The sequence below is a fragment of the Taudactylus pleione genome, unplaced genomic scaffold, assembly GCF_031769625.1.
Source record: "Taudactylus pleione unplaced genomic scaffold, aTauple2 ptg000370l, whole genome shotgun sequence".
NCBI lineage: Eukaryota > Metazoa > Chordata > Amphibia > Anura > Myobatrachidae > Taudactylus > Taudactylus pleione.
Genome location: NW_028284771.1, coordinates 11,584,340 through 11,599,094, shown reverse-complemented (window position 1 = coordinate 11,599,094; position 14,755 = coordinate 11,584,340). Strand labels below are relative to the sequence as shown.

The 14,755-nt window shown below is 42.1% G+C and overlaps 1 protein-coding gene across 1 annotated transcript; it reads right to left on the bottom strand.

The window, feature by feature from the left end:
* Positions 1–571: 571 nt before the first annotated feature.
* On the bottom strand, positions 572–14,298 carry LYSMD3 (LysM domain containing 3). Its single transcript, XM_088444642.1, has 3 exons — positions 14,118–14,298; positions 4,870–5,162; positions 572–3,846 (listed from the first exon to the last, which is right to left on the bottom strand). The coding sequence occupies exons 2-3, from the start codon at positions 5,137–5,139 to the stop codon at positions 3,343–3,345; spliced, it is 774 nt and encodes a 257-aa protein (XP_088300768.1). The 5' UTR covers positions 5,140–5,162; positions 14,118–14,298; the 3' UTR covers positions 572–3,342.
* Positions 14,299–14,755: the final 457 nt, after the last annotated feature.

Genomic DNA, 14,755 nt, shown 5'->3' with positions numbered 1-14,755 from the left:
CAAACAGCAGCACAAACCTGTCCACCACTGTATAACCAAACCTAAGTATGACAGGTCAGCACAATTTACTTCACTACATTTTTTCTTAATTTCTAAATAACAAAAGTTTGGCCATTAAAACAGCGTTGATGCACTAGGGCGCCGTGATTCAAAAAAGTTTGGGAACCACTGGTACAGTTCTAGTTTTATTCGTACCTCTTAAAAGATCACATAAGGCATTTTGTAATCAATACTTCATGGTGTACTGTATAGACATTTAGAAAACATTACAATCTGAGGATGTTGTGAATATTTGGTGTAGGCAGTAAACTTACATGTACTTACAGCTTGTATTAAAACATACAATATTTTGCACTCAATTGATTTTTTTTTTACAGAATTTATAAAGTCAGAAAAAGGAGTTTAGATGTTGTATAACATTTTTTTAATGAGGTACTAAAAAGGCTGCTTGGAAAGCTGTAACTAAAAACAAAACATCCACCTATGCCACAGGCACGGTACGATAGCTGTGCACGTGTGTACTGTGAGCTTTCATACTTTATAAATAAAACACATTCATGCATCAGGAATATAACTTTGGCTTGAGTAGAGGTTTATTTCAAAATATGAGAATAAAACAGGTTTCTCAAGTTATTTTACATTTTACCCCCACTACAGCAGCTATAGGATCCAATTTCTAGAACCCCTGCAGCTCACAGTATACTTATTGCTGCCTCGTCCTGTAATTATCACTTCCACACCTATACCCTGAAGAACCATAGGTGTAAGTGTATCTAGAACACTGGAGAGGCTGCCATCCCAGATATGGGGGACTCCTCCGTTGAACGAATTGGTGCAATTATATAAAACTAGCTTATAGGTCACCTCAGTCTGCTCCTCCCTCCTCTCTAGCCATCCCCGCCCACTCTGCTGTACCTTTCCCCCTCACCCGCGCTGTAGCAGTCCTCCCTCCAGTAGCTCCATCTTGCCCCCCTTCTCTCATACCTACCCCGGCGGGTGGTCCTCTTCTTCAGTCTGTCCCCTGTGGATGTGCGCCCAGGCTTTGTCTTCCAGGCACTGAGGAGATGGGACAGACTTTACACAATTATTATGCATCCCCATCCCTCTTCCAATGCACATTGGTTTGGCAAAGATGCAACATTGCACCTTGTAACTAGATTTATTCCTATCTCTGAGTCCTTGCGAGAACATACTACATGGAAATACTGGATGGGGGCTGCGCCACAGAGGTAATTGGAACACAGGACCTGTGTACATCATATCTGGTTGTTTATGTGTTTATTTCTGTGTCCAGTGTTTTTCAAACTTAGTCCTCATGGAACCCTAACAGTGCATGTTTTCATGGTATCCTGAGGATCAATTAGTACCACCTCTAGATCTATAGTGTTAGTCAATTAACGAATATGCTCCACCTAGAATAAATCAGTGGTGTCAAACTCAGGCCCTTCAGCTTTTGTGAGACTACATATCCCAGCATGCCCTGCCACAGTTTTAGCATGCCCTAATAGCAAAACTGGGGCACTGCATGCTGGGATGTGTAGTTCCACTGCAGCTGGAGGGCCCGAGTTTGACACCACTGAGCTAGATCTGGAAAACATGCACTGTTAGGGTTCCATGAGGACCAGGTTTGAGAAACACAGCTCTAGTCCATACCAGCAAGGTTTAACAAACAGAAGTAAGAGGTATAGCTATGACAATTCTGCAGTTGGATACACCTGACTCATCATAAGATGCTACCTGTGCATTCCTTCCCCGAGCATGGGAGGCTGTGTTACAGGGCTTTACTTGCACCTAATCACAGGTCAAAATGTTATCAGGCCTCCCTTGAAAGTTAGTTTATTTTACGTATTGTCTTCATCAACTGGCATTTGCATAAAGATGTCCGAGCTCAGTCTGCATTGCCCTGCCACTTGGGTTGTGTTCCAATTCAACTTACATTGAAAGAACAGAATACTGCACAACAGGATCATAGACCCCAATGGTGAACACGCGGACCGTTTACATACACCTTGTAGGGTGAATGTACGGAGAATGGCTGACAGAGCATAAATGGGAAAATATATTTCCAGATGCATTCATGCTCCATCAAACACTTATCCTGTGTTGCTCCAAATGGCAGTGTGAATGGCCTTTGCAATCCATCTTTAATGCTCTAAGACAGTGGTTCTCAAACTCGGTCCTCAGGACCCCACACAGGTCACATTTTCCAGGTCACCCAGCAGGTGCACAGGTGTAGTCATTACTCACTGACACATTTTAAAAGATCCACAGGTGGAGCTAATTATTTCACTTGTGATTCTGTGAGATCTGCAAAACATGCACTGTTTGGGGTCCTGAGGACAGAGTTTGAGAACCTGTGCTCTAAGAAGACTTGAGGTAATGTTCTGTAATGTATACTGCAGCTTGTATTTGGCTAGTTGCAGGTTCAGATGCATTACACTAATGGGGGCATTCAATTTGGCTGCGAAAAGCCGTTTATCGCCGATGACGTAATTTTCGCCTGTTTTAATTATCCCCGTATTTAATTTCAAAGACTTTTTGCCAGTGCGAAAAATCTTGGTGAAAAGTTATTCCCAGTTTTTTTAACTATGTTTTACATGGCGAAAAAAAGTGCAGAATTGGGGTTTAGGGGTGCAGGCTTAAAATAAAAAAAAATAGCCTGCACCCCTGGGCGTGTCCTATTAAAGTAATCTGTGTAAAAAAAAAAAAAAAGCCTCAGGACAAAAAAAACAAAGAGGGGAACAAAACTTCTAACCTAGCATAATTGATATGGGGTTCCCAAGTACGCTACATATATTTTAGGGGAATTTACCCAATTAAAAAAAAAATATTACAAACCATGGACATTATTTACAATATTAGGCTACAATAAAATTGGTTCAATCATTATTTTAGTAAGTTAAAAAAAACGGGTATGGACTTTCAGAAATAAAAAAAATCTTGTTTTGAAAAAGCCAACTTAAAATATGAAAGTATCATTCTGACACAGAGCTGCGTCTGTCAAGCAGTGGTAGTATCGAGCTCTGCATTTTGCTAATTATCACAAATCAGTTCCTGAATTCTAGCATTGTAATAAATATAAACACATATAGGTATTTCATGTCCCTCGTCTTTAGAACAAGCAGAAAAGTGCCGAAGTGGATAAAAAATTAAACCATCTATACAGAAGGAATAATTGCATTGTAATATAAAAACAGTATCCTCCAAAAAGTTGAATTCCACTTCAGAATGCAGTTTCTGCTAACAATTCCTCTTTCAGGTGTAGCCATGAAGGTTTCGTCTCTTTATGAGGAAACTATCATTAACTTTATGAACATTGAACTTTAGTTAGCAAAGACCCAGCTATGGTACATGGGATGCGTTTGAAGTTGGTTCCTTGTTTAGAACCTCATAATAAAGAAAATAAAACACTGGTGTAATTATTCCAACAACGACCATGATGACAACTGCTGTCCACCAGCCCAAACCCCAGTCCGCGCCATTATAAGGATGTTTTTGCCGGGACGTTTTGTGGTCAGATTCAAATTGGAGTTCTTGACTTAAGGCGGAGACCACTTCGTGTAGGCTCTCTTTTTTCATGTCCGTACACCTCGCTATCTGCTCAATGTCTCTGTCTACTTCTTGTAAGAAACTATCGACTGTCTCTGCAGTTAGCTTATCAAGAGCCGGATTATTGTCTTGGATTTCAACTGTAGGCTGGATAGGCGCCGTCCTAGAAGTCTTTCCCTTTGAGGAGAAATGTGACTCAGTCAATAAAATGAACCTCTTCACTGGAATTTTTATTGACCGCAATGCGAAAAAGTCCAGTTCATTAATAAGGTTGTTGATTCTCTTGAGATCTGCAACCTGAAGGAATACAAAATAATAACAGAATAAATGTCATATGATAACATATTTGAATAATTGTAGGATAGTATTATGCAAGGATCTGCGGGTACATTATTATGGTCTGCCAGGCTGGTGTCACTTGTATGAGATGTTCTGCACTCAGCACAGTAAAAGCTCTTTAGTGAAGTCTGCACTATATGACTCAGTCTCATCATCCCTCAATACTACTACTACTACTTCTTCTTTCTGGGTACACCTCGTTACTGGCTACAAACTTTCTGTGCAAATAAATGTGAGTCACGATAACCCGTCACACAGTCTACAGTAATGAATGGAGACATAACTGGATCATATGCTGCCACCACTAAAGAAATATTTTTAACAGTGCCCTTACGATTGAGAACCTCACTAAACAGCACTCACAGCTTTTCAAGAGACATAATGCCTGTTTGAGTCGTACGCAATGCCAATATTCAATGTTTTCCAACTACACATGATTCTAAGTCGCTAAGAAGTCATAAGGCGCATGCGTCCCATGGAGTGTAGGCAGTTGCGACTAAGATACATGGCCTCAGCAATGTATTGGAAATGTATTGGCGATTACTGGGCGGTGACTCATCAGACGCACACCGATGTACAGTTGTATGGGAGTGTCACAGAAGTGGCTGCGTACAGACGCCTGATCGCTTGCATCAGAGGCATTACTCTGATGGACAAACTGCACCTATGATGCGTCAGATAGTAGCGTTTAAAGTTTCACCAAGCGGGATTGTTGCGTCTAAATATGCACAAAGTGAAGGGCTTCAAAGTAAATTGGTTGTATTTACTAAACTGCCGCATTTCAAAGCTGGATGATTATCAGCGTTTATTCGTACAGAATTTAAAAACAGCAATACCATTAAGCACAATACACCGTGTGTGTCTCACTTAAATAGTATTGCCACTTTAAAGTCTACAGGCAAAAACACTGATAATTGTCGGCTATGAAAAGCCGCAGTTTAGCGAATAATCCCCAGGATTTACACACAACTCAGGACTTACAGTACAGCAATGCTGGAGTGCTATTGAATTTAACGTGTCCCCTTCTGCAATGTCCTTGGTTATATGGATAATATCATCGAGGCGTTCTCTGGAAGTGCTCCTTCTGGTTTTCTCTCTGCCCCGGGGACGCAGCTCATACTCTTCTGCTTCTTCTTCTGAAAGGTCATTGTCCAAGTTAGCCGTGGCTGCAAAGTGATAGCTATGACCTCCTGTGGTAGAGGACGTAGATGTTGGCTTCAGGTAACTCCGGGATTCATGCTTGCCAGCCATCCTCGGAACAGCTGCTAGAGAGACTGAAAATACACTGTATTAACGATTAACCTGAATCAGATGTTATTCTACAGTTATTACTCTTCTGTTTTGATTCTACATCCAATAAACACCATAGCTGCACAGTCCTTGCTTTGTTTAGACGTGGGTCAATAAAGAGATAATGTAATGTCCATCTTTAAAGGAAAAAAAAGCTAAACACTTCCAGTGGATGAAATATACACATATGATTATAAACATAATTTGTATACACAATTGTATACTCAGAATTTTGTTTTTAACAAAATTCCAGGCTACAGATTCCGCTTCCAATGGACTGAAGCCGGTCACACATGTAACTAGCATACTGGCCCAATACTATTGTTTATTAGCCCCAATACGATCTGCATGCCTGATCGAGATACGACTGAAATTAATGAGATGTTTTGATTTGCAAAAAAATAAACTGATGTTGACTTTTAACATGCTCTGTGCCTGGTAATATGCTTGTTCTCTATATAGGCTAATAACAAAGGCATCTGTCATGACTTCTGTCAGCGTGTGTGCTATACCATATGCTAACACCACTAATAGGTTCCCGTTTGATCCCTGCACTCAGTCAGAGTGCTAAATAACCAGATTTATTCCCATTATAAGAAAGGGCTGCCGCACCATCAGCTGCATCACAGAGACTGTTGGCAATGGGCATTTAGCTGGAAGTCAGAGGAGTTTTTCAGCCAGCTGACCAGACTCATTTTAATATGACTTTTCGGTACAAAATTTAAAAAACAGCAGATTATGGATAAAAAAATATTTTAAAGGATAACTTCACAGACACAGAACTGCAATCATTATGTACACCATCCACTTTAAGGTGCAGTTCTGTAAGTATTAAGGACTCAGGTCACGTTCACGGAGATTAATAGTAAGGAACTGTTGACAGTCTCTGACGTCAGTAAATTAACAGCCGAGCATTACTAAAGAATGACAAAAGGAATTACTTAAATTGTGAAATAAAAAAAAACCAAAAAAAAAACCACAGTATAAAAACACATTGACGTTTCTAGTGAGTATTTTAGACACACAGACATGCTAAGTATTTAGTAGGTTTTCAGCCACTTAATATATATAGGATTTTTAGGCACCAATTTATCACTTAGTTACACTAATACACTATTGAGGGATCATGAAGTGCACTGGAGCAAATTGCATTTTTTCTAACCTTGCAAATTAATAATTAGCTGAATGGTCAATAAATTCCCCATTACTCATATATCACTTTTTTTTTTCCCCCATCTAAATGTTACAGTTAACTAGTGACACATACAGTAATATAGGTCTCAGTTTGATGACTATAAGCTGGGTTACCCATTAGATGGTGTGTCTAGCACAACATCGTTAGCGATGGACCCGGCGGGGGTGCCGGCATCGGCAAGTGTATACCCACTTGCCAATGCTGGCAGCGACGGGGTGGGGTGTTTGGTGCAGCAGGGACCATAATGCATTCGGTAGCATGGCATCGCTAGTGACATCCTCAGAACTTTTTGCAAATACAAAAAGATCTGAGGATGCTTCGGACGACCCGAGGGAGCGCGCATCCTCGCAGTGAGTACACACTACACAATTTGAACGATTTGTAATTCCAATGCGTCAGAATCGTCCAAGATATCGTTTAGTGTGTACCCACCTTAAGAATTTGCATGACTGATGGCTGATCACTGTACGATGATGCACAGGAAGCACAATCAAAACCATGCACTTACTACATAACCCAGAGAAATCATCTATATACCATACATAAAGCAAGTATAAACAGCGAAACGTTATTACTAAGCTATTCCCGAAGAGATCCCTGTGTTAGGGTAAGACTGACACATGTGAGGCATGGGCTAACTCTACCCCTTCCTCAGGGGTAGAGTTAGCCCAGGGGGGCGGGGGGTGGCAGGCCTCCCAAGCCAACATTTAGGAAAGTTGGTAACGTTGGGAATTATGTCCTGCTCATCGTAGCTCTGCACAGTGCTGGTGTATGTGGCAATGAAGTGGTGTTGTTGGGGGAGTGAAGGAAGATTTGGTCTCACAGGCATTATAGATACCTCTGATGATCAAGCCCCCATACTCACATCTCAATTCTAAAATTTGGAAAGTTGGCAGATTTGGATGCATTATATATGCTCGTTGTACAGTATATACACCATTCAATTCCTTTCTACATCCTCCTGATTATGTATTTAGGGTTCTTATGCTTGGGACTATAATGCTTCTACTAAACTGTGTGTATACAGATTTCAGTCACTCCACTTTTCACTTTACTGCTAATGTGGTCAGATTGGTAAAATGAGACCATCACCAAAACTGAAGAGTGTGATCCACAGCACTACCACAGCACTACCACAGCACTACCAGGACACAATTATTCCTAGGGTCATGTCTGCAGACAGCAGAGATCTGCATTACATATGGTGGGTGAGGGCAGGCAGCAGTTTGGACTGAGCTGTGGGCAGTTAGCAGTTGGGATAGAGGGGGTTAAGGGCAATCAGCAGTAGGGGGTAGAGCTGGGGGGTAAAGGCATGTAGAAGTTGTGGTAGAGCTGGGGCTAGATAGGGAGTTAGGGCGGGCAGAGCTGGGGGCAGGGAGGTATAAGTGCAGACCGTAGTTGTGACAGTGCTAGGGGCAGGTAGCGGTGGGGGTAGTCAGGGGGCAAGGGTAGATTGCAGCTGGGGTAGTACTGGGGTAAGAAAGAAGTTAGGGGCAGGCAGTACTAAGGGTAGGGAGGGGATAAGGATAGATAGCATCTGGGGCAGTACTGGGTCAAGGAGGAGGTTAGGGACTGCTGGGTGTAGGGACGGAACAAGAGTAGATAGCTGGGGAAGTTTTGGGGGTCAAAGGAGGAGGTTAGGGACAGGCAGTGCTGTGGGTAAGGTGGGGGCTGCACACAGTTAGCAGTCAGGGTAAATGGGAAATACAGCTACACAGTTGGGGATAGTGAAGGCATGCAGTTACAAAGTCAGGATTAGGGGGAAGAAGGGGGGTGCACAGCTGCCCAGCTACTAGGGGATGGGCCACACAGCAGGCTAGTGAGTAACACCATGGACAGGGGTCCTCTCCACCAGCACCGTGTTCACCTGTTTCTGCAGCACCAACGGGTCTGAATACCTCTCCCACCCACAGCCAACATTTTCCCGCCTGGGCCCGACATCCCCACTGACACTCCTCCCCCCTCCTCGGGTCCGAGATCCCCGTTAAGGCACAGTAAATGTAGAGCGGCTGCAGCAGAGTGTATGGGAGAGGGACCGGAGTGTGGCTAAGTGAGCCGGGACTCGGGAGCAAATTGTAAGTTTTTGAGTGGAGGTCTCCTTAAATTAGACTGCATTTTTAATAATTAATATACAATTGATAATCGAGTTATGTCAGTGGTTCCCAAAATTTTTTGAATCACGGCTCCCTAGTGTATTGGCATTGTTTTCATGGCCAAAAATTTGTTATTGAGAAATTCAGAAAAAAATGTAGTAAAGTGAAGTAAATTGTGCTGACCTGTCATCCTTAGGTTTGGTTATATAGTGGTGGACAGGTTTGTGCTTCTGTTTGTCCACATATTTCCATTACATTGACCATCAATAATTTGATTTGGCGCTAAACCACCAGTCTGAGGCACCCCTGCAAGTGTCCTGAGGCACCCCAGGGTGCCACGGCGCACAGTTTGGGAACCACTGAGTTATGTAATTGTTAAGTTTAAATTACATTATACACCATGGAAGACTATGGTGATGGTACAATGTGCAACTCAAAACTTCATAATTTCCCAACTTTTGACCATCACTGGGTTAAAAAGCTTTTTTTTTTTTTTTTTTAAATGGACATGTTTAAGTCCGTTTAAAGGCAAACTTCCACTAGGCGATATTAATGAGCGATTGAACGATATTGTTATCGTTCAATCGCTCATTAATCGTGCACTATAATATCGGAAACGACCAGCGATGCACGCTCCCGCTGGTCGTTTCCGGCATCAATCATCGTCCGAACATGCCGGTCAATCTGCCGATAACGACATATCCATGTTCGGGGACGACTAATCGTTCGGTGTAGGCACAGCGGGGGATGGGGAACGACGGTACGATTACGATGTTGTAATCATACTGTCTTTCCCTAGTCGCCTAGTGGATGTGCCCCTTAAGTCCCTGTAATAAGGTTTAGCCTCTGTTTTCAAGCTCTTTTCAGTCAATAGTGTTATGGTGCAATATTGCCTCCCCATTCTGAGAAAATGAGAAGTAGCATAGCTAATTTTCTAACCTTTGTTCACTTAAGTAAGTGTTTGCCCAACACTAAGCTTTCAAATTCAACCTGAAAAGCAATAATCAGTAATTAATAAACTTCAGCACACAAGGAAACTAAGTTGTGTATGGATATGTTGTTGTACAGTTAATGTTAGGTAATTATTAAGTTTACAGTTGTAAAATATTTAAACACCATGAAAGACTGATGGAATAATGTATTACTCTAAACGTCATAATTTCCCAACTTTTGTTTAAAAATGACGATGTTTAGTCTGTGTCATAAGGTTTGTCTTCTGGTTTCAGTGTACATATACCAGATAAAAGGGGTGCAAGATCTGCAGTCAATGATTTCATCAAATGAGGAGACAGCACTGAAAGTACCATTTGCCATGTAAGTCTGGTCACATAATATCACATGCTGGATGTAACACTAAAATGTTTATTGTCTCTAAAGCATGAACATCTTCCATCTCACAAATTACCGTATATACTCGAGTATAAGCCGACTTTTTCATGAAATTTTTTGTGCTGAAAAAGTACCCCCTCGGCTTATACTCGAGTGAAGGTGTAGCGCTGACCGGACGGAGTTCGGTCAGCGCTACACAGCACAAACACACAGCCACCGGAGCCGGCAGCTGTGTGTTTGCTGTAATCAGCAGCCGCTGAGAGTCTGGTTATTATCACTGGGGGCACTACCAGGGAGGCACTAAAAGGGGGGGGATTACCACTGGGGGCACTACCAGGAGGGATTACTACTGGGGGCACAACCAGGGGGAATTACTACTGGGGGCACAACCAGCTGCTGCCATTTCCCACCCTAGGCTTATACTCGAGTCAATACGTTTTTCCAGTTTTTTGTGGTAAAAGTAGGTACCTCGGCTTATATTCGGGTCGACTTATACTTGAGTATATACGGTAGGTCATAGAGTGTATTAAATCAGTTTTAACATTTATACAAACAAGAGACAAAATAAATGATAACCCTGTTTAAAGAGCTTACAGTCTAAAGGATATTATTTGCCAAATGTTTGGGGTTTAGGATGCTTTCCCCAACCTGTTCCTATTTTCTTGCCAAAAATATCCTGCGATATGTGTGGAAAATGAATCTGGGTGTTCACAGTACAGGACTTCCAGTAAACTGAATCTTCCCCCAAGTGTATTCAATAGGGGTCAATGATCCCTATTTCAAGATGCTGGAGTTCCACACACTCTGCTTACGTCTTGCTGATATAAACTTCCAAACATATCAATCGCTGGCAAACAATCCGTTACCACCCTGCCAGACCATGTTGCAGATATTGAAAAAACAATCAATCAGTTTACTCAATAAAAGGAAAAAAAATAAAACAAGATTTTAAAAATTACAAATGAACTGAGTGTTCAGACTTTAAAAAAAAAAAAAAAAAAACCAGCGCAAAAACCTTCGACACATTCACATCCCTCATCCCAAAATAGCCTCACATGCCACTCAAGACATCCCACTTGCTCCCCTTAAATAGACCCATAAGCCCTCAAAACGCCACAAGTCTTCAGATCCCACATATACTGAAAAAGTCCCCCAATATGCCACTCAGACCACCCCACCGCCAATATTGCCAACATGCTATTTGGACCTTCTCACATGCCCATCAGACCTCCCTACACTTTAAACTTTTTAATACTACATTGGAGACCCATGGACACATGGGAGGGGGGATTAAAGCTAAAAGGTATCAAAACTTATCATCAGGGAGCTCATAAAAAACAAAAACAAAAAAACAACCACAAGGCACTCGGGGATAACAGTAACTAAACCTGAATAAGGGTAATCATTAAAGCACGAACAGGTAGTATGGAACAGTGACTGAAAACTAGTATTTACACGCTCTATGATAAAGCCTCTCACTTATCATGTAACTATGGGCGGAATTCAATTCAACGCGAACTGAATAGCGCCGAGAAGGAGCTCCTGGAGCAATTCAATTCAGCGTGCTGTTACGTTGGAGAATGTCCATTCTCGCGCTCCAAGCATGGTGTTTAGTCGCGAGAACCGGCATTCCTTGGCATATGTGAACGGCGCAATGCTGTTTCCGCCGCGCTAAGGGCAGAAAACTGCATCGTGCCAGCAGTTTGTCAGATTTCTGCTCACACCTGAGGAGGGGTGCGAGAAGAAACCCTTCAGTCAGGCTTAACAGAGCGCTGTATTGAATAGCTCAGGGAGCTCCTTCCTGACGCTATTCAATTTGCGTTGAATTGAATTCCACCCTATGTGCGATGGTAACTGCTCACCAATTAGCCCCCTAAATGGTGTTCATTTATACTAAGTATGCACTATTGTGTGACACCCTAATAATTATATAAAAATATATACCAACCCTTCTTCATGAATTTACATTAAAAAAAAAAAAAACCTCTGATTTTATAATTTTTGTATGATTATTAACTAACATTTTTTGTTGGAACTTACATTTAATAGAAATACAGTAGTTCCAAGTCTTCATCATTATTTTCGGAGTTCCAGCAATTCAGCGCTATGTTTAAAAGCTTACGATTTAATTACTTATGTGATGTTACCCTGTGCGAAGACCCTTTCAGCTTTTTTATATTGGATACACACTATACGATATATATTGTGCAATCTTCGTACTTTCGACCAATATGCACGACCATAATCGTATAGTGTGTACATCCAATCATTTACACACGTCCTTCAGCGCATCCTCATCTCATGTGCTGCATTTGAGATGGGACGATGCAATGAACGATGGGATACACATTGTGTAGTGTATACGCACAACCTCACATAGTATAGAGGAGAAACAATTAATAGGATACAATTTCCCAACATAACACAATAAAACTCCGACCACAGTGTGTGTACGTTCTATGGGCCTGATTCAGCATTGTACACAAGTGCAATGCTGAACGCAGATTCCTGATTATCGCAGGTCCCAGTATGCCTCTGCCTGAATAACAGGCAGAGGCATTTAAGGGAATAGTAGCATCAGGTAGGGGCGGCGTTCCCAGAAAAAGGGGAGCGTCGGACCAGTTTTCCGGGAGTGGCAAGGCCAGGGACTGCGTCTATGGACGCAGTTTCCTGGCCTGGCAAGCCAGAAAGCGAGCTTGGTCGCAGTGCTGGGATCGCAAACGCATCCGGGGGTGTCATACATCTCCTGCTGCATTTGCATATCAGCAAGGACGGAATTACAAAGCGGCCTGCATGCAGGATTCCATCCCAAGCTGAATCACCCCCTATACTGTGTTCTGGGATTAGTGAAATGTGAATGACCGTTGCATTGTTTGATACATCGTTCAAGTGTGTACCTAGCTTTAAACCGGTTTTAGAAACTATTTTTTTTCCTAAATCAGTCAGTTTTGCAACTTGTGGATTTGTTTTATAGTTAAACACATAAGAAATTAATATCCATAGTAGTTGGTTCTAATATATTCCAGATTACAATCAAAAATGACTTGTCTTTCCCCAATCAGCGCTTAGCATTCCCCTCCTCACAACACAGAGTATTAATCTGTGCTCCTAACAACAACTCCAGGAAGACATAATGATCATGACAGAGTATGACTATAACCAGACTGCAGCCATTATTCCCTTCTGTGTCATTTCTGGTTTGCTAAACTTTATAGGTAAAGAGTTTCCACATAAGAGTTCAAAGTACTTTTGTTAATTACTTTATTGTTGCCATCTCATACATTATGGTTTTTAAAATATAACAAATAGGAAACTGGGTGATGTCTAAAAACGATTAAAATATAAAACTAATAACCTGTATTTTCCTTGGTATGAACAATGAGTTTACGAAGAATAGGATGGAGATACACCCTAAGTGCACCAGCATAGATGTGCCCTCATTCACCTAGAATTTTTGTGCCATACAGCACGAGATGCTTGGCGAGATTTACAGGATCATGGGTAGCGATTTGTGCTTTATTCCTGAATTTTGTGTCTTATTTCCATCGTAGCCACATACAAAGTCCCTTATAGTGTACCTGGTACATAGGATTTGTACTCTTCTCTCAAAGGAATTGGTATAAAATCGCAGATTAAGCAGAATGATACATGGTGCACGTTGCTCGTATCGGAACTCTGGGGTCTATTTACTAAGCCTTGGATGGAGATACAGTGGACGGAAATAACGTACCAGCCAATCAGCTCCGAACTCATTTTTCAAACAGCCTGTGACATGACAGGAGCTGAATGGCTGGTACTTTATCTCCATCCAAGGCTTAGTAAATAGACCCCTCTGTCTTTTGCCTTTCAGACCAGTGACGGAGTAGCACACAGAAGCTACATGAAATGCCAGTGTCAGTACACGGAGTACCCATGCATTGTGCTTTTGTCGCATTAGTTGTCTGAAAAAGATACACATTTTCAAAAAAAATGTGCATTGTGGACACATCTGAACATACTGTAGGATGAGAGCACCCTGGACAGTAAGGTGCCTGGAATAACCTGTTGGCTACATTGTGGGGTTTGGGTAGATCTGCTGGTACTTCAGGAAATAGATACATTGTGTACATAGATCACAGTATACAGGTGTACAATGCTCACCATGTAGCAGCCACAGGACATCTGTAAATATAATTCTCCTATATACACATTCACAATGCTATCAGCATACTTGGTGCTACAGTATCTATGATGTATATTCGCTGTAACCCCATCAACAAGCTCTGACACAGAGCAGCAGCCGGTCCCTGCCACCTGCCCGGTCCTCTAACCCACACTCTTACCTTCATCTCCTGTCCTCTGCTCTCGTCTTCGTAGGGCTCATCCCGGCCACCGTCCTTGCAGGTGCCCCGCTTGCGCGCCCCCCGCAGCTGTGAAGTGTGAACTGAAGCATCAGGCACGGGAGCGAGCTCTCCCTACAGGCCACGTCCGCAAGCTGAAGCGCTCACATCCTCATTCTTGACGTGTGACGTCATATCGCAGGACGTGTCACGGTCGCCGTGTCACCATTTTTAGTGAGGGCAACACGCATAGTCACCAATTCTTCTCCAAGGATGGTCCCAGGGTTTGTCCCCAGATATATTTGTTACTGTAAATACCAGTGTGGGACACCCACACACTGTGATTATCCCTCATTTTCAGGGGCAGTCCCAGCTTGTAAATATTTATCCCAGTAAAGCATTGTCCCTGGAATATTCTCTATCTTTTAATTGTACAATCTTTTTCTGCATTTTGAATGTTCTTCTGGGATACCTCCTTAACATTTGGGAGTTTCCTGGATGTTACAGGGTAATGTGTATCTTACCCTTTTCTTTTTAAACTAACTATTTAAAGTGCAAAAAAGCACGTTTTAATCAGTTAAACGTGTCATGAGTAATACCTATCCTCCCAACATGACCCGTTCCATTAGGTACAAAATGCT

Coding starts and splice junctions, on each gene's coding strand:
- LYSMD3 (XM_088444642.1), bottom strand. CDS start 5,139: ATGGCTGGCAAGCATGAATCCCGGAGTTACCTGAAGCCAACATCTACG. Junction 3,847..4,869: donor CACTCCAGCATTGCTGTACT/GTAAGTCCTGAG, acceptor GTATTCCTTCAG/GTTGCAGATCTCAAGAGAAT.